General features: G+C 52.8%; 1 protein-coding gene across 1 annotated transcript; it reads left to right on the top strand.

Annotated features, from left to right (window-relative positions):
* Positions 1-66: 66 nt before the first annotated feature.
* Positions 67-17,438, top strand: LOC140726059 (von Willebrand factor A domain-containing protein 7-like). Its single transcript, XM_073042008.1, has 13 exons — positions 67-106; positions 741-921; positions 1,593-1,762; positions 2,744-2,856; positions 3,327-3,443; positions 3,922-4,098; positions 5,267-5,402; positions 5,752-5,904; positions 6,653-6,745; positions 8,179-8,447; positions 14,823-14,956; positions 15,416-15,569; positions 16,998-17,438. Exons 1-13 carry the CDS (start codon positions 67-69, stop codon positions 17,388-17,390), a joined length of 2,130 nt encoding a protein of 709 aa, XP_072898109.1. The 3' UTR covers positions 17,391-17,438.
* Positions 17,439-24,342: the final 6,904 nt, after the last annotated feature.

Raw genomic sequence — 24,342 nt, 5'->3', positions numbered from 1 at the left:
AACCCCTTCAGCAAGCTCCCGGAAGGTAACAGGGGCGACAGACAGCAAAACCCCAGAGGTGGAACAATGTGGCAGGGGACAGCCGGTCGTAGAAATGGGGAGACGTGTAGGGCCTGGACAGGGTCATAGAGACAGGGAGGGATGTAGGGGCTGAGGGGCGTCAAAAAGATGCAGACGGGTGTAGGGGTCAGGGGTGTCACAGAGAAAGAGGGGTGTAGGAGCCAGAGGGGATCAGACTGCGAGGGGTGTAGAAGCCAGGTGGGGGAGTTATAGAGATGGAGAGGGATGTAGGAGCTGGAGGAGGGTCACAGAGACATGGAAGGGTGTAGGAGCTGGTGGGGGGTTATAGAGATGGAGAGGGATGTAGGAGCTGGAGGGGGGTCACAGAGACATGGAAGGGTGTAGGAGCCGGTGGGGGAGTTATAGGGATGGAGAGGGATGTAGGAGCTGGAGGAGGGTCACAGAGACATGGAAGGGTGTAGGAGCTGGTGGGGGGTTATAGAGATGGAGAGGGATGCAGGAGCTGGAGGGGGGTCACAGAGACAGGGAAGGGTGTAGGAGCCAGTGGGGGGGCGGTTACAGAGACGGGGAGGGATATTGGCATCAGAAGGGGGTCACAGAGATGGAGAGGGGTAAAGGAGCCGAAGGGGGTCACAGAGACAGGGAGAGCTGTGGGTGTCAGAGAGATAACTCTCAGCAGCTAAGAATGTGGTGAATTCCCAGGATTTTCCTCTTTCCAGGCAAGTGCAGTCACGGTGGGAAATGGGATCAGACTGTGCGTGGGTTCGGTGGGATTAACAAGGATACACTCTCGTCTCCTCATGGACACGAACACCTGCGGGCAGCGGCAATCGCTACACAGGCCTCCCTTGAACTCTTCCTGGATATTCGAGATGCAGTCGGTGACCTGAAATTCCTGCAGTACGGATCCGTCTCCTGGGAATATCAGAGCGAATCGGAATGTAGAGGCCAGAGTGGTCACAGAGATGGGATCGGGTGTAGGGGCTGGTGGGGTTCACAGAGACAGGTTGGGGTACAGGGGCCAGAGGGAGTCCCAGTGAGGGCTGTATGGATCAGAGAGATGGGGAGGATGTAAGGCTGAATGGGCTACAGAGAAATCAGGAGTAGTGTAGGGGCTAGAGGGGGTCACTGGGAGGGTTGAAGGGGTGGAGGGCTCACAGAGATGGGGAGGGTGTAAGGCTGGGGGGTGGGGGGGTCACAGAGACAGGAATGGGTGCAGGGGACAGAGAGGGATCACAGAGATGGAGATGGATGTAGGGTTGGAGGGTGGTCACAGACACAGGAATGGGTGCAGGGGACAGAGAGGGATTACAGAGATGGAGATGTGTAGGGGCTGGAGAGAGTAACGGGTGCACGGGACAGAGAGGGGTCACAGAGATGGAGATGGGTGTAGGGTTGGAGGGTGGTCACAGACACAGGAACGGGTGCAGGGGACAGAGAGGGATTACAGAGATGGAGATGGGTAAGGGCTGGAGAGAGTAATGAGTGCACGGGACAGAGAGGGGTCACAGAGATGGGGAATGGTGTAGGGCTGGCTATGGACCTGGGTGAATCTCCCCTGTTCTCTGCAGGTTCCTCTGCGTGGACCCTCCCTCCGGCATCTCTTTCGTCATTGACACCACAGGCAGTATGCGAGACAGCATTGAGGCAGCCAAGCAGAGGACAATCAAAATCGTGCAAAGGACCCGGAATTCCCGATTCCAGCCCTCCTCCTACATCCTGGTACCATTCAACGATCCGGGTGAGTCCAGTGCAGTTCCACCTCTCCCTGCTCACTGAGTGTGTTAAGATGAACTTCTTGCCCCATAATGCCACAAGAATGGTAGAATTAGGCCATTCGGCCCTTTTAGTCTCCTCCATCATGGCTGATTTATTTTCCCTCTCAATCCACACTCACACAGGTTTAAGGTGCTGGGGAGTAGGTACAGAGGAGATGTCAGGGGTAAGTTCTTTTACTCAGAGAGTGGTGAGTGCGTGGAATGGGCTGCTGGCAACAGTGGTGGAGGCGGATATGACAGGGTCTTTTAAAAGGTTTTTACAAACGTTTGTAGATAGGTACATGGAGCTTAGTAAAATAGAGGGCTATAGGTAAGCATAATAATTTCTAAGGTAGGGATGTGTTAGGCACAACTTTGTGGGCCGAAGGGCCTGTATTGTGCTGTAGGTTTTCTGTGTTCTATGTTCTTCTCCCTACAACTCTTGACTAATCAAGAACCGACCAACAACCTCTGCTTTAAATATACTCAATGACATGATTGAAGGGAGGGATGAGGAACGTGCGTGAGCAAGAGAGAGGGAGAAGTAAGAGTGGTAGTGAGGGCGAGGAGGTCAGATGATGTGGTGAGGGTCAGTGAGAGAAGGGACAGGGAGGCTTCAGTGAGGGAAGTTGAATAGTAGCGAGGGGACGAGGTAGTGAGGGTGGGTCCTTTGGGAAGGAGGGAGGGAAGGTGAAAGGAGGAGGGTTGATAGGAAGGTGGTGAGGGGAGAGGGGGAAGAAGAACCGATGTGGAGGGAGTGGGGAGGAGGGTGTGAGTAGGAGGGGTTAAGGACGGGGTGAGGAAGGAGTGAGGAGGAGGGGGTAAGTAGGAGGGAGGTGGGAATGAGGAGGAGGGGTGAGGGGGACTGGATAAAGAGGGAATGGGGACAACCCCCACACTCCCATCCTCATCCCCCCACTACCCCCGTCACTCTGTTCCTGTCACTGATGCTCTCTGTTCCCCAGAGTTCGGGCCAGTATTTGAGACACGCGACCCCGATCAGTTCATTGTCCGTCTGCAGCAGTTAACGGCCGAGGGAGGGGGAGACGTACCGGAAATGTCCCTGTCCGCACTGCAGGTGTGTCCGTGTGTGTGTCTGAGTGTCTGTGTGTGTCTGTGAGTGACTATAGTGACTGTGAGCGTCTCTGTGTGTCTATGGTGAGTGTGAGTATCTGTGAGTGAAAGTGTCTGCGAGCGACTGTGTCTCTAGTGACTGTGAGTGTCTATAGTGACTGTGTCTGTGAATGTCTGTATCTGTGAGTGTTTGCGGGTGACTGTGAGTGAAAGTGTCTGTGTCTATAGTGACGGTAAGAGGCTGTGAGTGACTGTGAATGTCTGTGAGTATCTGCGAGTGTCTATGGTGACTATAAGTGACTGTTACTGTCTATAGTGACTGTGAGTGCCTGTAAGTGACTGTGAATGTCTGTGAGTGTTCTGTACATTTGGGATGTGTGGGTTCAGTGTGTGTAATCATGGGGTTTCTCTATGTATGGGATCTCTTCCTGTCGTCCATGCCCTCTAATCCTTGACTTCTGCCCTCTCTTGCAGCTGGCCCTCACCCACTCGCTGCCTCTCTCCTACATCTACGTCTTCACCGACGCTCCAGCCAAAGATTTTCATCTGGTTTCCACCGTCCAGGCGCTGATCGAGCACACCCAGTGTAAGGTAACCTCTCTGCCAGAGAATGCTGTCCTGTCCTCCCAGTCAACTGCATATCGGCACTGGCCCTGTGGGCCAGGCCCTGGGGTGGGGTGAAGCTTCACCCGCCGTGCTCAACATGAGGAGATGGGGCCAGGGTGGGTCGGGTGTGGATTGATGAGTTACCAAGTGCCTTTGATATGTAGTATCGTGTCCACTCTACAATATGACACTGTAGGTCAATGCCATGATGTCATATCGTGTTTCAATTGCCTGACGTGGTATCATGTGCTGTGATCCTTTTGTATATCCATATATGGACATGAAGTTACATATTGTATCAAGATTGAAGTTTGTGTCAGCTGTACGTAGACTGAAATGTATTCTCCGTGACATCGTGTGCAGGATGCATGATATGGAAGCGTGACCAATGTTCCCGTGATGATGTCACGTGCGTGTTGTATGTTCTGACCCTCTGGGACTCACCCCTCACTTCTCCCCCTAGGTTTCCTTCCTCCTGACCAACGTCCTGTCCCGCAGACGGCGCGGCACTGAGCCCAATCCCGAGATCGCACTGTACCAGGGTCTGGCCCGGGACTCGGGGGGGTTGGCGGTGCAGGTGAGCAGGAACCAGATTATGGACCTGACCGCCATCGTCGAGGGATCCATCACGGGAGAGCTGGTAACATCGAGTCCCCTTTTAGTGACTCCCTACCTCAATCTCTCCTCATTCCTACATCCCTCTGCCCCCTCACCCCGTCCTCACTCTCCTCCCTCATCCTCAGCCTTCCTCCTCACGCATTCCTCACCCCATGTCCTAAACTCCTTCTCCTCACTCCACATTTGTTCCTCTTCCACTCTTCCCTCACTGCCTTCCTATTCAAACCTCCATCACCTTTCACCCTCTCCTCGCTCCTCCCAATGTACACTCCTTCACCTACTCCACTCCTTCCTATTCCCTCCTCCCTCTCATCCAATCTTACTATACCTTCCCTGTCCCTTCATTCACTAACCCTCAAAACTTTCCTCCTCACCTTCACCACCATCCTTACCTCTGTCTCCCTCTCCCTCACCTCATTGTTACCCTCTTCCCTCCTTTAATCCCAACCCCATCCTATGCCTCTCAGCCCACCTCTATCTCCCCATTCTTTCTTACCTTCCCTCTCCTCCACTCTCTTTCCTTCCCTGTCCCATTCCCCCTCCCCCTCCTCTCTATCCCCTCCCTATCCACTCTGCACCCTTTGCAGAATGGAGGAGAGTGAAGCTGTTGTTGAGAATCATGGGGCAACAGGGAGAGATTGTCCCATGGCACAATGAGCAGCCCTGGAGGTGAGACACAGCTGTCTCATCAGGATTCTCGGGATCAGGGTCTGACCAGGAATTGGGAAAACGGGAGATGCCCCTATCAGGAAATTGTGTGGAATTGGCAGGCGGGTGGGAATATGCGGCTAGAGTACACAGAGAGGCCAGAACCAAAGTTGGCAAAGTCACAGTATACGGAGTTGGAAATCCCAGAATGGAATTTTGTTACTCAGCCGTGAGATTGGGAAGGGAGGGAGGGTAGCTTTGGGAGTCCCTGTTGGGACACTTATTCCAAGGTGAATGGGTGGCAGTGTTGGTAATTAATGGGTATAGTGACTTGAGAGATTTCCAGAATCATCTGCAGGGCAGAATGGCCTGGTCCTGATGGGATTGTTTCCCGGAAATGGAGTCACAGCAAAACTCTTCTTTACATTTCCCCCTACTTGAACAGATTGGATTGGTCAGTTTGAGGTTAGTTGGAGGAGAGAGTAGTTGAAAGGGACTGGGTCAGAGGGCAAAGGTCGGGGTATCATGGTATCCTGTTTCAGGTCACCATCCTTCAGCGAGACGGAAACACGGATCACCTCACAAACGTCTTCCCCTTCCATGTGGACAGAGCACTGAGGAACGTCACCATCTTCCTGTCTGGTAGTCCGGCCAACTTCCACATCTCCAGTCCAAGAGGTGAGGAGGGACTCAGCCCCTACACCCCTCCACTCCCCATCTCTGTGACCACTTTTGGCACCAACACCCCTCTCCATTTCTGTGTTCACCTATTGCCTCTACACCCCTCTCTCTGGGTCTCCCTTCTTCAGCTCCTACACCTTCCCACCTCTGTGACCCCCTCCAGCCCCTACACCCCTTCCATTCACGATAATCCCCCACTGCCATCCATACCCTCCTACATCCCTCGACATCTCTGTGACTCCCTCTGGCCCTCACACCCTCTCCATCTCTGTGACTCTCCCTGAATGATCCTGTTCCAGTTATGAGTGACCTGTCCTGCTGATGACTGACTGGCCTCTCTCTGCAGGTATTCAGCAGCCTCACACTAGCTCCACGGGAGCACTGGCAACTATTGAGTGCCTGGGAGACCTCTTCATCGTGATGCTGAACGTAGCGCCCGAGCTCGGAGAATGGAGCCTCACTGTACAGTCGGGGACCCCGTACACGGTGAAAGTGACAGGTGTCTGCACTCCACCCTGTCCGATCCGGTCTGTCTCTCTTCTGAACTTCAGTGTCCTGATTTAACTCCATTTCCAGCCTCTCTCTGACTCCTTACCTCTCTCTCGCCTTCCTGTCACTCTCCCTGACCCTCTCTCACTTTTCTCCTTTCTGCCTCTCCTTCTCTCTTCTCTGCTTTTCCACATTCTTTCTGTATGCTGCATCACCCTTTCATGTCTCCCTCTTCCTCTCTCTCTTTCACCCCATCTCCCACTCATCCCCTCTGCCCCTACACCATCTCCCTCTTTCTCCCCTTCACTCTCACCCTCCCTCTTTCTCATTTTCATTTCTCTCTTTCTGTTGCTCTGCAGCTCTTTATCCTGATCTTTCTTTCCCTCCAGCAGGGAGTGTTGGAGGGATTACAGTGTGCAAAGAAGACTGTAATGGGAGTATAATGGACTGCCATGTGACTGTAATGGGGAATGGACAGTGTAATGAGGAATGTAATGTGGGTGTACAGAGGGACTCTAATGGGGAAATAACAGATTCCATAACAGGGATATAATGGGGAAAGTATGAGAGTGTATAAAGGGGTTATAATGAATCTGTTACAGGACCTATAACGGGGAGTTACTGGGACAATGAGAGTTTGGTACATCCTGTAATTGGGATGTAAATAGGACAGTAATAGGAGTGTAACAGGAACTATTACAATACCTGCTCTGAAAAAACAACAATATTTAAAATATTATACTATATTATACCCCCAGGTCAGAGTGTCGTGGATTTCCTGTACGAGTTTGTGGAGGCTTTCGAGGGTCCCCACCCCGGGTTGGTCACCGTGACTGGCCGACCCTTGGCAGGTAACCAACAGCGCCATGCCGAGATCCCCTGCTGCTACTCCACCCCACCCACACACGCACTGCTCCCCTCCCTCACACATCCTATCGCCACACACACGTGTTTACTCCTGACATCCCGGGATGAGAGCTGTCGTCAGCTGTTCCCAGAGCAACTCTCCACCCTTGTCCTCTTCATCATCTCCTGAGAGGGAGAGAGAGAAAAAAGGGAAAGAAAGAGGAGGAGAGGGAAGGAGAGGGAGAGAGAAGGAGAGGGAGGGAGTGGTGAGTAAGACAGAGAAAGATGGGACAGGTAGGGTGATGAGAGAGAAAGGGATTGAGAGATGGGGTGACAGGGAGGGAGGGAGAGAGAGAGAGAGAGAGAGAGAGAGAGAGAGAGAGAGAGAGAGAGAGAGAGAGAGAGAGAGAAGAGGGGTGGGGAATGGGGGAGAGACAAGGAAGAGACTCCCTGTCCTTTTATACCAGGGGTTCTTAACCTTTTTTATGCCATGGAGCCCTTTGCCAGTCCGCTGAAGACTATGGACCCCTTCTCAGAATCAAGTACTTCAATATTTAATGTAAAATACACAAGATTACTAAAGAAACCAATTCTATTGAAATACAGTCATCAAAATATATAAAACTCTAATCTGTGATATAGTAATTTTTGTGTCTCTATTAACACATTAAATACAGGAGTATACATTTAAAAAAGCACTATTTTAAATAGTATACTCTACAGACAGGAAGACGATGATCACGTTAGATCTACCGTAATTTCAGTGAGAGGTTAGTAAATATAACAACGTAAAATTTTCCCAAGTTCACAGAACCCCTCAGATCTGTCCAGGAACCACTGAGGGTCCATGAACCCCACATTAGGAACCCATGCTTTAAACTCACTAGGACTCCAAATGCCATTCATGGGAAGGTTTGTGATACCCATAACACTTCAACCAGGACGTGAATGAAAAGGAATTTGAGAAGTTCACCAGACATTCGATAAGCCAGGGTCTGTGCTGGTCCGGCATGAAACCCTGTCACCCCAGTCATGGAGATGAGGATGGAACTCAGTGTCAGACACAGTTCCAGGGATCGAGCACTGGCTTGGACCGAGACAGAGTGTCACAGTGGGTGGAGAACCCGGCTCTCTGGTACTGTGTGTATGTGTGAGACCAGTCGCCCCTGATGGTCTGTGTGTGTGTAGGGGGCAGGATGGGTGGTTAATCAACAACTGTGAATTCCACCTGCCCCCGGAGTGTGAGGGTGAGGGATACAACCGAGGGGGGAGGAGTTGATAGGAAAGTGGGGGTTATGAAACACGATTAAGCATAAATGGGCAGTTAATGGTCAGCAGGGATCCGTTGTGCCCAATGTCTGTTGTCGTACAGGGCATCCAAGCCGAAGGGAATTGGTGTCAATGGGTGTTTAATTATTGTCTCTGGTCCTTGGTCCAGGTGAACCAGCCACACTCAGGGTCACAATGACGGGGTTAGAGAACTACCCATCCCACCAGCCCAAGAACATCTCCCTGCTGGACTTCCAGGGGAGGACGCTCAGTAAGGAGGCCCTGACTCCAACCTCAGAGACCGGCACTTTCCTAGGAGAGTTCCTGAGCCTTCCATCGCAAGCGTTCTTGGTGCTGCTCGCAGGGACGGAGGAGGTTGGGAGGATCTTCCGGAGGCAGAGTCCATCTGTCACCTCCATCAGCAGTACCAAACTCACGGTGAGATCAAACACAGGGTGAGGTTCCCTCCACACCGAGCCATCACACACTCCCGGGGTCAGGCACTGAGTGAAATTCCCATCACACACTCCCAAGCTCAGACACAGAGTGAAGCTCCTCCACACTGTCCCTTCACACACTCCCGGGGTCAGACACAGAGTGAATCTCCCTCCACACCATCCCATCACACACTCCCGGGGTCAGACACAGAATGAAGCTCCTCCACACCATGCCATCACACACTCCCGGGGTCAGACACAGAGTGAAGCTCCCTCCACACCGTCCCATCACACACTCCCGGGGTCAGACACAGAATGAAGCTCCTCCACACCATGCCATCACACACTCCCGGGGTCAGACACAGAGTGAAGCTCCCTCCACACTGTCCCATCACAGACTCCCGGGGTCAGACACAGAGTGAAGCTCTCTCCGCACTGTCCCATCACACACTCCCGGCGTCAGACACAGAGTGAAGCTCTCTCCGCACTGTCCCATCACACACTCCCAGGGTCAGACACAGAGTGAAGCTCCCTCCACACTGTCCCATCACACACTCCCGGGATCAGACACAGAGTGAAACCTCCTCCACACCGTCCCATCACACACTCCCGCGGTGAGACACAGAGTGAAGCTCCCTCCACACCGTCCCATCACACACTCCCGGGGTCAGACACAGACTGAAGCTCCCTCCACACTGTCCCATCACACACTCCTGGGGTCAGACACAGACTGAAGCTCCCTCCACACTGTCCCATCACACACTCCCGGGGTCAGACACAGAGTGAAGCTCCCTCCACACTGTCCCATCACACACTCCCGGGGTCAGACACAGACTGAAGCTCCCTCCACACTGTCCCATCACACACTCCCGGGGTCAGACACAGACTGAAGCTCCTTCCACACTGTCCCATCACACACTCCCAGGGTCAGAAACAGAGTGAAGCTCCTCCACACACTCCCGGGGTCAGACACAGAGAGAAGCTCCTCCACACCATCCCATCACACACTCCCGGGGTCAGACACAGACTGAAGCTCCCTCCACACTGTCCCATCACACACTCCCAGGGTCAGAAACAGAGTGAAGCTCCCTCCACACCGTCCCATCACACACTCCCAGGGTCAGACACAGAGTGAGGCTCCCTCCACACCGTCCCAACACACACTCCCGGGGTCAGACACAGAGTGAAGCTCCTCCACACACTCCCGGGGTCAGACACAGAGTGAATCTCCCTCCACACCATCCCATCACACACTCCCGGGGTCAGACACAGAATGAAGCTCCTCCACACCATGCCATCACACACTCCCGGGGTCAGACACAGAGTGAAGCTCCCTCCACACCGTCCCATCACACACTCCCTGGGTCAGACACAGAGTGAAGCTCCCTCCACACTGTCCCATCACGCACTCCCGGGGTCAGACACAGAGTGAAGCTCCCTCCACACTGTCCCATCACACACTCCCGGGGTCAGACACAGAGTGAAGCTTCCTCCACACCGTCACATCACACACTCCCGGGGTCAGACACAGAGTGAAGCTCCCTCCACACTGTCCCATCACGCACTCCCGGGGTCAGACACAGAGTGAAGCTTCCTCCACACCGTCACATCACACACTCCCGGGGTCAGACACAGAGTGAAGCTCCCTCCACACCGTCCCATCACACACTCCCGGGGTCAGACACAGAGTGGAGCTCCCTCCACACCGTCCCATCACACACTCCCGGGGTCAGACACAGAGTGAAGCTCCCTCCACACCGTCCCATCACACACTCCCGGGGTCAGACACAGAGTGAAGCTCCCTCCACACCGTCCCATCACACACTCCCGGGGTCAGACACAGAGTGAAGCTCCTCCACACCGTCCCATCACACACTCCCGGGGTCAGACACAGAGTGAAGCTCCCTCCACACCGTCCCATCACACACTCCCGGGGTCAGACACAGAGTGAAGCTCCCTCCACACCGTCCCATCACACACTCCCGGGGTCAGACACAGAGTGAAGCTCCCTCTACACCGTCCCATCACACACTCCCGGGGTCAGACACAGAGTGAATCTCCCTCCACACCGTCCCATCACACACTCCCGGGGTCAGACACAGAGTGAAGCTCCCTCCACACCGTCCCATCACACACTCCCGGGGTCAGACACAGAGTGAAGCTCCCTCCACACCGTCCCATCACACACTCCCGGGGTCAGACACAGAGTGAAGCTCCCTCCACACCGTCCCATCACACACTCCCGGGGTCAGACACAGAGTGAAGCTCCTCCACACCATGCCATCACACACTCCCGGGGTCAGACACAGAGTGAAGCTCCCTCCACACTGTCCCATCACAGACTCCCGGGGTCAGACACAGAGTGAAGCTCTCTCCGCACTGTCCCATCACACACTCCCGGCGTCAGACACAGAGTGAAGCTCTCTCCGCACTGTCCCATCACACACTCCCAGGGTCAGACACAGAGTGAAGCTCCCTCCACACTGTCCCATCACACACTCCCGGGATCAGACACAGAGTGAAACCTCCTCCACACCGTCCCATCACACACTCCCGCGGTGAGACACAGAGTGAAGCTCCCTCCACACCGTCCCATCACACACTCCCGGGGTCAGACACAGACTGAAGCTCCCTCCACACTGTCCCATCACACACTCCTGGGGTCAGACACAGACTGAAGCTCCCTCCACACTGTCCCATCACACACTCCCGGGGTCAGACACAGAGTGAAGCTCCCTCCACACTGTCCCATCACACACTCCCGGGGTCAGACACAGACTGAAGCTCCCTCCACACTGTCCCATCACACACTCCCGGGGTCAGACACAGACTGAAGCTCCTTCCACACTGTCCCATCACACACTCCCAGGGTCAGAAACAGAGTGAAGCTCCTCCACACACTCCCGGGGTCAGACACAGAGATTAGCTCCTCCACACCATCCCATCACACACTCCCGGGGTCAGACACAGACTGAAGCTCCCTCCACACTGTCCCATCACACACTCCCAGGGTCAGAAACAGAGTGAAGCTCCCTCCACACCGTCCCATCACACACTCCCAGGGTCAGACACAGAGTGAGGCTCCCTCCACACCGTCCCAACACACACTCCCGGGGTCAGACACAGAGTGAAGCTCCTCCACACACTCCCGGGGTCAGACACAGAGTGAATCTCCCTCCACACCATCCCATCACACACTCCCGGGGTCAGACACAGAATGAAGCTCCTCCACACCATGCCATCACACACTCCCGGGGTCAGACACAGAGTGAAGCTCCCTCCACACCGTCCCATCACACACTCCCTGGGTCAGACACAGAGTGAAGCTCCCTCCACACTGTCCCATCACGCACTCCCGGGGTCAGACACAGAGTGAAGCTCCCTCCACACTGTCCCATCACACACTCCCGGGGTCAGACACAGAGTGAAGCTTCCTCCACACCGTCACATCACACACTCCCGGGGTCAGACACAGAGTGAAGCTCCCTCCACACTGTCCCATCACGCACTCCCGGGGTCAGACACAGAGTGAAGCTTCCTCCACACCGTCACATCACACACTCCCGGGGTCAGACACAGAGTGAAGCTCCCTCCACACTGTCCCATCACACACTCCCGGGGTCAGACACAGAGTGGAGCTCCCTCCACACCGTCCCATCACACACTCCCGGGGTCAGACACAGAGTGAAGCTCCCTCCACACCGTCCCATCACACACTCCCGGGGTCAGACACTGAGTGAAGCTCCCTCCACACCGTCCCATCACACACTCCCGGGGTCAGACACAGAGTGAAGCTCCTCCACACCGTCCCATCACACACTCCCGGGGTCAGACACAGAGTGAAGCTCCCTCCACACCGTCCCATCACACACTCCCGGGGTCAGACACAGAGTGAAGCTCCCTCCACACCGTCCCATCACACACTCCCGGGGTCAGACACAGAGTGAAGCTCCCTCTACACCGTCCCATCACACACTCCCGGGGTCAGACACAGAGTGAATCTCCCTCCACACCGTCCCATCACACACTCCCGGGGTCAGACACAGAGTGAAGCTCCCTCCACACCGTCCCATCACACACTCCCGGGGTCAGACACAGAGTGAAGCTCCCTCCACACCGTCCCATCACACACTCCCGGGGTCAGACACAGAGTGAAGCTCCCTCCACACCGTCCCATCACACACTCCCGGGGTCAGACACAGAGTGAAGCTCCCTCCACACAGTCCCATCACACACTCCCGGGGTCAGACACAGAGTGAAACTCCCTCCACACCGTCCCATCACACACTCCCGGGGTCAGACACAGAGTGAAGCTCCCTCCACACCGTCCCATCACACACTCCCGGGGTCAGACACAGAGTGAAGCTCCCTCCACACCGTCCCATCACAGACTCCCGGGGTCAGACACAGAGTGAAGCTCTCTCCGCACTGTCCCATCACACACTCCCAGGGTCAGACACAGAGTGAAGCTCTCTCCGCACTGTCCCATCACACACTCCCGGGGTCAGACACAGAGTGAAGTTCCCTCCACACCGTCCCATCACAGACTCCCGGGGTCAGACACAGAGTGAAGCTCTCTCCGCACTGTCCCATCACACACTACCGGCGTCAGACACAGAGTGAAGCTCTCTCCGCACTGTCCCATCACACACTCCCAGGGTCAGACACAGAGTGAAGCTCCCTCCACACTGTCCCATCACACACTCCCGGGATCAGACACAGAGTGAAACCTCCTCCACACCGTCCCATCACACACTCCCGCGGTGAGACACAGAGTGAAGCTCCCTCCACACCGTCCCATCACACACTCCCGGGGTCAGACACAGACTGAAGCTCCCTCCACACTGTCCCATCACACACTCCTGGGGTCAGACACAGACTGAAGCTCCCTCCACACTGTCCCATCACACACTCCCGGGGTCAGACACAGAGTGAAGCTCCCTCCACACTGTCCCATCACACACTCCCGGGGTCAGACACAGACTGAAGCTCCCTCCACACTGTCCCATCACACACTCCCGGGGTCAGACACAGACTGAAGCTCCTTCCACACTGTCCCATCACACACTCCCAGGGTCAGAAACAGAGTGAAGCTCCTCCACACACTCCCGGGGTCAGACACAGAGAGAAGCTCCTCCACACCATCCCATCACACACTCCCGGGGTCAGACACAGACTGAAGCTCCCTCCACACTGTCCCATCACACACTCCCAGGGTCAGAAACAGAGTGAAGCTCCTTCCACACCGTCCCATCACACACTCCCGGGGTCAGACACAGAGTGAGGCTCCCTCCACACCGTCCCATCACACACTCCCAGGGTCAGACACAGAGTGAGGCTCCCTCCACACCGTCCCATCACACACTCACGGGGTCAGACACAGAGTGAAGCTCCTCCACTCACTCCCGGGGTCAGACACAGAGTGAAGCTCCTCCACACCATCCCATCACACACTCCCAGGGTCAGACACAGAGTGAAGCTCCCTCCACACTGTCCCATCACACACTCCCGGGGTCAGACACAGAGTGAAACTCCCTCCACACTGTCCCATCACACACTCCCGGGATCAGACACAGAGAGAAGCTCCTCCACACTGTCCCATCACACACTCCCGGGATCAGACACAGAGTGAAGCTCCTCCCCACCGTCCCATCACACACTCCCGGGATCAGACACAGAGAGAAGCTCCCTCCACACCGTCCCATCACACACTCCCGGGATCAGACACAGAGAGAAGCTCCCTCCACACCGTCCCATCACACACTCCTGGGATCAGACACAGACTGAAGCTCCCTCCATACCTTCCCATCACACACTCCAAGGGTGAGAAACAAAGTGAAGTTCCCTCCGCACGTCCAATCACGCACTAAGGCACAGGGTGAAGATCCCTCTTACAGGGGTGTCAAACTCATTTTAGGTCACGGGCCAGATTGAGCAAAATGCAGCTTCATGCGGGCCGGATCAGTCGGACGCGTGCAAACGCAGCTTTCGTTGCCTCCGTTTTTTCAGCCTGCTCTCATGTGTCTCAGTCTCTGCCATAACTACAAAGTGTTTCACTTTCCAAATTCCGTTTCTTATGAAGAAGACTGCCGAATAAACACTAAAAACCCTGAAAACCTGGTACCTGAATAAACTCAGCATTAGCCATATCATATGCCATAGGCGCTTCGATTACTGGGGCCAGCTTTAATAGTAATTAGATATTATCTCGCGGGCCAAAGATAATTCCACCGCGGGCCGGATTTGGCCCGCGGGCCTTGAGTTTGACATATATGCTCTACAAAGAGCTTGCTGTGATTGGTGATAGATTATTGATTTTCGATCAATGTTGGTGATTGGTTATTGATTTATGATGTTTCTTCCTCTGGTGTCTCAGGTCATGTTTGATCCCAGCTTTATCGCAGGTGAAAACATTACCATCCGTTTCAACATTACCAATGCTGGTCCGGGATCTGTGTACAGTATCTCTCTGGTTGACGATCAAAATGTCACAAGTGGAAACCCTCTGAGGTGGGAACGTAAATCACACCCATTAGCCCCAACCCCTATTGTCGTGTCTGTGAACGAGCGCCACACTGCATGAGGGTGGAACCAATTGAGTGCCTTTGTTAGGAGGGAGTTCCGCACTGTGGGAGGGGCACTGAGAAGTGCACATGCTGCCGTCAGCCATTTTGGAATGGTGGTGCAGTCTCAATAGTCTGAATGACAGAATTCTGCTCCTATGTCTCTTGGCCTTATGGGGGGGGGGGGGGCACAGGGTGGTGAGTAGGGAGTGCTGCGGGAGGGTCGGTGAGGAGGGAGCATTGTGCTGTGAGGGGGCAGTGAGGTGGGGCACCATGCTGTGTGTGGGGTGCACGTGACTGTCCCATGAAATCTCATCCCCATGGGCATGGCAACTGTTCTGTCCACGGTTGCTTGGATCAGGAATTGTGGAGGACATTGAGGTGATGGAACTTCATTCCCCTGTAGACTGTACGTCGGAAAGAACCAGTCTGCGGAGGGTAACCTGACTACCTCCACCCCCACCGACATGGAAGCTGGAACCCTGGTCACAGTGACGCTCGAGGCCAAGTCCGACATCGACTTCACCTACGCCGTCCTCCAGCTGACAGTCACAGAGCGGGTACGTCCCAGGGTGAAGGGATTTCCACAACATCAGCACCCTCGTCCCACCAGTGGGGGGAATTGAGGGATGTAGATGAAGGTGCTGACACCAAACACACCAGGGGTCTGAGCACAGGAGGAATGTCCTCCTGACACAGGATGGTCCTCCAGACATGGGAAATCCCCCAGATACGGGGACATCCCCCAGACACAGGGACATCAGCGGAGGTCCTTCAGCTGGGGGGTCAGTCCCGAGACAACACCCAAACCATCTGGGGGATTGGGAAAGATTTGAATCAATGAATTCACCCTGGCCCCCACCCCTAGTTCTGTCTCCCATTCATTCTGACTCCCTCATAGACACACTCTCCCTCTATTCTCCCTGTGACTCCTTCTCCCACTATCTCTCTCTCTCTCTTCCACTCTCTTTGTACCCCTCTTCACCTCACATCTTCCTTTCTCACTGTCACTCTCCCACTCTCTGTACCCCTCTTTATCACCTTCCCTCTGTCTGTCACTCTCCACTCTCTTTGTACCCCTCTTCATCTCTCCCTCCTCGCTCTCCTTCTCTCCATCTCTCTTTCTCTGACCTCCCGTGCTCACTGTACTCCTCTCTCCCTCATTCTCTCACTGTCTTTCTCCGTCCTTCTCCTACTCTCTTTGTATCACACCTTATCACTCCCTCACTCCCTCTCCCACTCACTGTACCCCTCTTTATCATTCCCTCCCTCCCTCTGTCATTCTCTCACTCTTTGTACCATTCTTTTTCATCCCCTTCCTCTACCTCCCCCTCTCTCTGACCCTCTCACACTCTCTGTATCCCTCTTCATCTTTCCCTTTCATTGTCTCCGATTCTTGATCTTTTTTTCCCCTTCCTCTATCCACCCATTCCTTCTCTCCTTATTATGGCCTTGTTACCCCTCTCTACCTCTCCCTCTCTCCTTCCCTCCTTCTGTCCCTGGTTCCCTCTCCTTCTCTCCTTTCCTCTATTTGTCACTTCCTCTTTCTCTTCCTGTCCCTCTCTTCCTCATCTTCTCCCATTTTCTCCCCCCTTCTCTCCCTCTGCACCCTTCCTCTCTCCACTCTTTTCTCTTTCTCGCCCTGTCTTCCTGTTGCATTCTCTCCATCCCCTGCTCTTGTTCCTTTTCTATCATTCCATCTCTCTATCCATGTCAACCTTTTCACCAGGGATGGTCGGCAAGGAGGGAGCTCTACTCTGTGGGAGTGGCGTTGGGGAGGAACGTTTTGGGAGTGATGGTGAGGAGGAACATTTCAGGAGTGGCGTTGGGGAGGAACATTTTGGGAGTGGTGTTGGGAGGAACGTTTTGGGAGTGGTGTTGGGGAGGAACATTTTGGGAGTGGTGCTGAGGGAAGGGCATTGACACGTGCCGTGTGCCCACTGAACGCACCCCACGTTCCCTTATTAATCCTGACTCTACACCCACAGAATGTGGACACAGACCCTCCTACCTGCCGGACCACCGCACTGACTGGCCACTGCCCTGCGAAGAAGGAGCACGAGGTGGACTGCGCGAAGCAGACCTGGGGCCTCCACGCTGAGTTCTCCGAGCGAGGCGCTGACTGGGCCAGTGTCCGGGCTCGCCATGACAAAGGGAACCTGACCACCGAGCAGGAGCAGAAAGGGGAGTTCCGTCTGACGCTGGTGGAGTACAACTCCACCTGCTGTCACCCCTCCATCACCCTGCTCGGGGTGGACGCCTCTGGCAATGTGGGCAGCTGCTTCATCGAGGCCCCGAGTCAGGCCGGGCCCTCCACCGCTTCCGGTGGGGCCGCTGCTCTCCTCAGCCTCTCTATCATTGCCACTTCTCTGCTGCTCTGAATGTAGGATCTGCCCAACCTGCTCCCTGGGCACTCTGTCTGGACACCCCTCCCCCACCAGACGCATCCCTCAATCAAAAACTCAGGGAGAAATTCCCTCTCCCACACCTTCCAGAGGTCACAGTTGTTGAGCTGGGTAAGGCAGAGGGACTCAATGGGCTGAATGACCTAATACTGCTCCCGATTCTTAAGGAAACAGATGCCTCGCATTTGGTCACATCGATCTGTGCATCTGTCCAATTTCATAGAGCCCTACACAATAGAAACAGGCCCTTTGGCCCATCTGGTCCACGCTGACTGAGATTTGCCCCATCCCTCCAGACCTTTCCTTTCCATGTGCCTGTCCAAGTGTCTTCTAAATATTGTTAATGCTCCTGTCTCAACCCCTAGGTCTGGGAGCTTGTTCAATGCACCCACGTTCTCTGCATGGAAATACTTGCAAATCAGGTCCCCTTTAAATTGTTCCCCTCACCTTAAATCTGTGCCCTCTAGTTTTAGACTTTCTTACCTTGGGAAAAGGCTGTGACCATCTACTGTGTTTCTGCTCCTCATGGTCTTATAAAACTCTATAAGATCACCTCTCGGCCTCCTTTGCTCCAGGGAAAACAGTCCCAGCCTGTTCAGCCTCTCCTTATAACTCAGGTCTCCAGTCCCAGTGACACCCTCAGGAATCTTCCCTGCACCCTCTCCAGCTTAATGACATCCTTCCTACAGCTGGGTGGCCAGAACTGCACACAATACTCCAAGTGTGGTCTCACCCATGTCCTGTACAGCTGATAAACAGAAGAAATTCTGCAGATGCCGGAAGTCCAAAGCAAACACACAAAATGCTGGACCCTTCTCCAGGACCAGCAGGGAAGGGGGAAGATGCCAGAATGAAAAGGAGGGGGGAGGGAAAGGAGGATAACTAGAAGCTGATAAAGTGAAGAGCTGGAGAGGAGGGAATCTGACAGGAGAAGAGAGTGGACCACAGGTGAAAGGGGAGGAAAAAGGCCCAAGGGAAAGTGACAGGCAGGTGAGAAGAGGTAAGATGCCCGAGTGCGGACTAGGTTGGAAGCTACCCAGATGGAATCGAAGGTGTTACTCCTCCACCCTGAGGGTGGCCTTATTGTGGCACAAGAGGCGGCCGTGGGTCAACATGGTTAGAATGAGAATGGAAATTGGAATTAAAATGTTTGGCAGTTGGTCTGGAGGTGCTCGATGAAACAGCCCCCCAACTTACAGCAGGTCTCACCAGCAAAGAGAAAGCTGAATCGTGAGCACTGGGTCTGATCGATGACCCCAGTAGATATGCAGGTGAAGTGTTATAGCATACCAATTCCTGTACTCCGAGCCCTGACTGATGAATGTCTGTGTGTCAAATGCCTCCTACACCACCCCGTCTACTCTTACAGTCAAGCATATATCTACACCCCAGGTCCCGCTACTCGACACCATTCTCTGTTAACCATGTAGGTTCAGTGCTAATTTAACTTCCCAAATTGAGGCACCTCGCACTTGTCCATGTTAAGTGGTTGAATCACCCCCTTACTCCCCACAAGTCTCTGCGTTTGCGTATGATTGAAGATTATCTGTCACCAAAAGTCTAACACCCTCTCCAGCTCTGAAACTAGAGCACAAATTTGAACTCCTGGTTGGCTGTGGTTGAAAATGATTGACAAATTTATTTCGGTGCATTAACTTTATTTTTGTGTTCTGAATACTCAGTTTGAATATTCTGAATATTCAGTTTGTTATTGAAGTCAGAAGTCCAAAATAAAACACCTGTTTTCCAAAATGCCCTGAAGGTGCTGCGTTAAACTTTTATTCTAAGCAGGAGATCTCCAAGTGCATTGGCAGTCAATTGGGCAACATTTGCCACGTTTTTCCTGTAACCCTCTAACCTTTTCTCATCCATGTACCTGGCCAGGAATCTGCTAGTTTTATTAATTTTAAAAAAACTCTTCGTTCAATTCTTTTAAAATGCTTCTTCAAACCTCACTAATTCACAATGGATGGTTTCATCTTATCTCGCAAGGATTCCGTCTAACCACCTCACTGGCTCTGAAAATATAATGTCGTGTCTCTGATAATTATTGATCTTGGGAAATGAGATGAAACATTTATGTATTTTCATCATCTAGGTCGAGTCATAGAGAAACAAAGCAAAAAATAGGCCCTTTGTGCCATCAGATCAATGCTGAATAAATCATCCCCACAGTCCCATTTGCCCGCGTTTGGCTCAAAAACCTAACCTAAACATGTACCTATCTGCTGGATTTATTAATTTTAAAAAACTTTTTTTTTAATATGGTCCTTCTTACCTCCCTAGTTCCATTAGTGAGACAATTGGACTTTATCATCAGATTCATAAGTCCATTTGTGCAAAGGTGCAATGCAAAACTTACTTGTAGCAGCATCACTGGCACACTGAATCAGAGACACAACATTCACAAGAAAAAAATTACCGTAAGTTATCTAAAATTATACAAGGAGGAACACAATTAGGACACAAAACACAAATTTGACTGATGGAAGCTGAGACAATGGAATGGTGGTGTCTTTGATTATGGACATTGCCTTCCTCAGGCAGTGCTTGCTGTAGACAGTACCGATGATGGGAGGGATGTGGCCATGATGATGTTGCAAGGACGTGGCTGCGGAGGGAACCCAAGGGCTGGACAAAGGTATGAAGGCAGGATCGAGAGGTGTTAGCACAGTCGCAAGCATGGAATAGATATCCAGGAGAGTCTTGGCACGGAGACAAGAGTCACGTAGAGAATCCAGGAAACAATGCAGAACTTAGAACTGATAGTCCTAACGAACCATTAAATGAGGTTACTCATACAAGAGTTGACCAATGAACTGGCAGCTCCTTGTTGTGATTCCAGGGTTTTTATCCTGCAGTTACTGATGGAAGGCAGGTGTGTGTGTAATTAGTGGAACTGGAAATGATAGGAAATTAGGCGAAGGGATTGAAGCCCAATTACTGAGGTAATAGCAAGGTGGGGAATTGCCAGAAGGGACCATGACAGTATCCCACCCCCTCAACAGGAGCCTCCAGGTTATCCTCCAGGCTTGTCTGGATGGTCCCGATGAAAGTCCTGGATGAGGGAAGGGTCCAGGATGAAGGAGCGGGGAACCCAGGATGCTCTTCTAGACCATACCCTTCCCAGTCTACCAGGTATTGGAAACTCCTGCCCTGATGGCACACATCCAATAGTCATTGGATGGTGTATACCGGATGATTGTCGATGATAAGGGCAGGTGGAGGAGTCTCGGTTGGAGGACACAAGGGGCTGATGGAAACTGGCTTTAAGTGGGAAACATGAAAGGAAGGGCGGATGCGCATAGATCTTGGCAGTTTAAGTTGGACTGCAGTGGGATTGTTGACACTTTCGACCTTGAAAGGTCCCAGGAAACGAGGGATGAGTTTCCTAGGCTTGTTTTTTGAGCTAGTTTTTCCGGAGCAGAAGGGAGTTTAGGGAGGGCTACAAAGTGCACCATTTTGGAGAACCGGTCTACCACAGTGAGGACAGTGGTGTTTCCGCAGGAAGGGGGTAGGCCGGTGACGAAGTCTAGGGCGATGTGCGACCAGGGACATGTAGAGGATGAAGTAATCCCGCCGGTGACCGATGGGAGGCTTTTCCACAGGCACAGCCGGAACATGCCGAGACATAGGAATGTGTATCTGCCTCCATGGAGGGCCACCAAAAGTATCTTTTCAGGAGAGCCAGGGTCCGATCACTCCCGGGGTGGCAGGCGAACCGAGATGTATGCCCCCACTGGAGAACGTGGGATCTGACGGAATCGGGCACATACAGGCGATCGCCAGGTCCATTGCCGGGGTCAGGGTCGTCCCATTGGGCTTCCTTTACTCGATAGTCTCTGGGCTGGAAGTGTCCTCCTTGGAGTTGTATTGGTGGGAGAGCGCGTCAGGCTTCCTGTTCTCAGACCCTGGACGGTATGTGAGGGAAAACTTGAACCTTCCAAAAAATAATGCCCAATGGGCCTGGCGGGAGTTCAAACATTTGGCGGTCTGAAAATAACACAGGTTCTCTCCAACTCCTTGCCAGTTCCTCCATTCTTCCAATGCTAGTTTGACTGCCAGTAGTTCCCGATTCCCCATGTCGTAATTCCACTTGGTGGGGGACAGCCGGCGTGAAAAGAAGGCATGGGGTGAAGCTTTTCGTCTGAACTTGATCGTTGGGACAGGACTGCTCCTACCTTGGAGTCAGAGGCGTCCATCTCAACAATGGATTGATGGGCTGGGTCCGGATGGACCAGGATGGGAGTGGTTATGAAACGCCTCTTCAGGCCAGTGAATGCAGAGTCAGCTTCAGAGTCCCAACAAAAAGGGGTGGTAGGTGAGGTAAGCCGGGTAAGGGGAACCGCCGCTCAACTATAGTCCCTGATAAATTGGCGGAAGAAGTTCGCAAACCCCAGGAATAGCTGAAGTTGCTTGCAGGTCGTGGGCCTAGGCCATACTTCCACTGCCCGGATCTTCTCGGGGTCTGCTCTCACCTGCCTGCTCTCAATGGAGCTCGGTGAGGAACAGAGGGGAGAGAGAGGTTAGTGCTGTTAGAACATGGTAAGGTGGGACGTGGGCTGACCCAAGGAGCGGGGCGACCGGTCTTTTCTCTCAGACGCTCTCTAAGTCAATTATCCAGTCTGGTGGCTAGAGAGATCAGAGAGTCCAGGCTGTCTGCGTCATCCCTTGCTGCCAATTCATCTTTTATTTTATCTAAGAGGCCCTGTCAGAACACCTCCCGCAGGGCCTCGTCATTCCACCAAGTCGGCCGCTAGGGTTCGAAACTTGATGGAGTACTTCGCTAAGCTCCGCGAACCCTGACAAAGAGTCAGCAAGTGCCTTGCGGCGTCTGTACCGCGAATTGCACTGAATAGAGCTTTAGCATTTTCAGAGCAAAAGAAAGCTAATGGCAGTTCCAACGTAAATGCTATGTGGTAGGTTCTAAAATTCAGCTTTATTTTGGAATTTCAGAGACGAAAGAGGGGAAGAAGGAGCCAGCCTCTGGTCAGTTATCCCATATCGCGGTGGCCTATGCCAAGGCATCCCCTTGTAACAGCCCCATGATGCACACGATCTTTGATCTGTCAGAAGTGTACGTACGTGGCTGTAGCTCAAAGACCAAGGAGCATTGTAATAGGAAGGCCCGGCACCTCCCTGGGTCCCCAGCGTAGGGTTCCGGTTCGGGTACTTACGGCTCTCAAGGAGAATGTGTTGCCAATCCCAGGCGCGTAGCCATCCCAGGCTGTGCGGTTTGGTCAGTCAGGGTTCTTGGAGAGGACGGAGTAAGGGAAGCGAATACCCGATCCACCTGTTCACTGACCTTCCTCACATTCGTGGATGGCGTACGAAAGTTCTCCGTGACCTCCCTGAGCAGTCAGTCGTGGGCAACCAGTAAGTAGTCTTGGCTGGCGAGGGCCTGTTACACAGGTTCCATGTCCACTGGGTTCATTCTTGACCAGTTTGTTATGTCTGCGGGGGGAGTTATCAGATTCATAAGTCCATTTGTGCAAAGGTGCAATGCAAAACTTACTCATAGCAGCATCACAGGCACACAGCATCAGAGACACAACATTCACAATAAAAAATTAAAATTTATTGGAAATTATCTAAAATTATACAAGGAGGAACACAATTAGGACAAAAAACACAAATTTGACTGATGGAAGCTGAGACAACGGCATGGCTCGGATAGTGGTGTCTTTGATTATGGACATTGCCGTCCTCAGGCAGTGCTTGCTGTAGACAGTACCGATGGTGGGAGTGATGTGGCCATGATGATGTTGCAAGGACGTGGCTGCGGAGGGAACCCAAGTGCTGGACACAGGCACGGAGGCAGGATCGAGAGGTGTTAGTGCAGGATCAAGAGGCATTAGCGCAGGATCGAGCGTGGAACAGATATCCAGGAGAGTCTTGACACGGAGACAAGGTCTACGGAGAGAATCCAGGAAACGATGCAGAACTTAGAACTGACAGTCCTAAAGAACCATGAAATGAGGTTACTCATACAAGATCCGACCAATGAACTGGCAGCTCCTTGTTGTGATTGCAGGGTTTTTATCCTGCGTTTACTGATGGGAAGCAGGTGTGTGTAATTAGTGGAACTGGGAATGATTGGGAATTAGCCGAGGGGATTGAAGCCCAACTACTGAGGTAATAGAAAGGTGGGGAATTGCCAGACGGGACCATGACAGATGAATGTACTGGGCTGAGTCCACTACTCTCTGCATTTTCTTACCTACTTATGCATTTGAACTGCTGTACCAGACCATGATGTAACCAGTCAGAATACTTTCAAGAGTACATCAGTAGAAGTTTGTTAGTGTTTGGTGACTAGTTTGTAACCTCGCAGGGAGCTGCAAGGAGATGTCATGGCCCAGATGGTGGGAATCTATGATTTTCTTTCACTATGAACTGTATGCTGTACATTGCCTGATATTGAATTCAAAACTCCAAATTAAAATTCTTGTTTTCCAAGTCAAATCTTGAATTTGCTGTTTGATTTTCCTGGGCGATTATTCCAATCTGGGAGATCCTCCACTACTTTTGTTCTTTTTTTTTGCCATGCACACCTTTTACTTTGACATTGTTAAGCTAGTTAAAGGCACATGATGTGGGTGAAGTTAACAATACAATGATACAGCAATACATATATCTTCTACTCCTTCACAAAATGGTGGGGGAACCGAGCAGGCCAGACAGTAAAAAGTACAGTTGACATTTTGGGCCAAGTACCTTTGGCAGGACTGGAGAAAAAAGATGAGGAGTAGACTTAAAAGGTGGGGGGAGGGGAGAGACACATGCCAGGTGATAGGAGAAACCTGCAGGGGGTGGGCTCAAGTAAAGAGCTGAGAAGTTGATTGTTGAGACAGATACCGGGCTGGAGAAGGGGGCGTCTGACAGGAGAGGACAGAAAGCCATGGAAAAAAAAAAGTGGGGAAGGAGC

Source organism: Hemitrygon akajei, chromosome 1, assembly GCF_048418815.1.
Source record: "Hemitrygon akajei chromosome 1, sHemAka1.3, whole genome shotgun sequence".
NCBI lineage: Eukaryota > Metazoa > Chordata > Chondrichthyes > Myliobatiformes > Dasyatidae > Hemitrygon > Hemitrygon akajei.
Note: the sequence above shows the minus strand (reverse complement) of the source record. Positions and strands in the feature narration are given on the sequence as shown.

What these genes read in the sequence shown, in the direction of transcription:
- LOC140726059 (XM_073042008.1), top strand. Translation starts at nt 67, where the DNA reads ATGTGGCAGGGGACAGCCGGTCGTAGAAATGGGGAGACGT. An exon ending in GGTACCATTCAACGATCCGG is followed by an intron (nt 1,763 to 2,743) that starts GTGAGTCCAGTG and finishes TCTGTTCCCCAG; the next exon opens with AGTTCGGGCCAGTATTTGAG. An exon ending in CCACATCTCCAGTCCAAGAG is followed by an intron (nt 5,403 to 5,751) that starts GTGAGGAGGGAC and finishes CTCTCTCTGCAG; the next exon opens with GTATTCAGCAGCCTCACACT.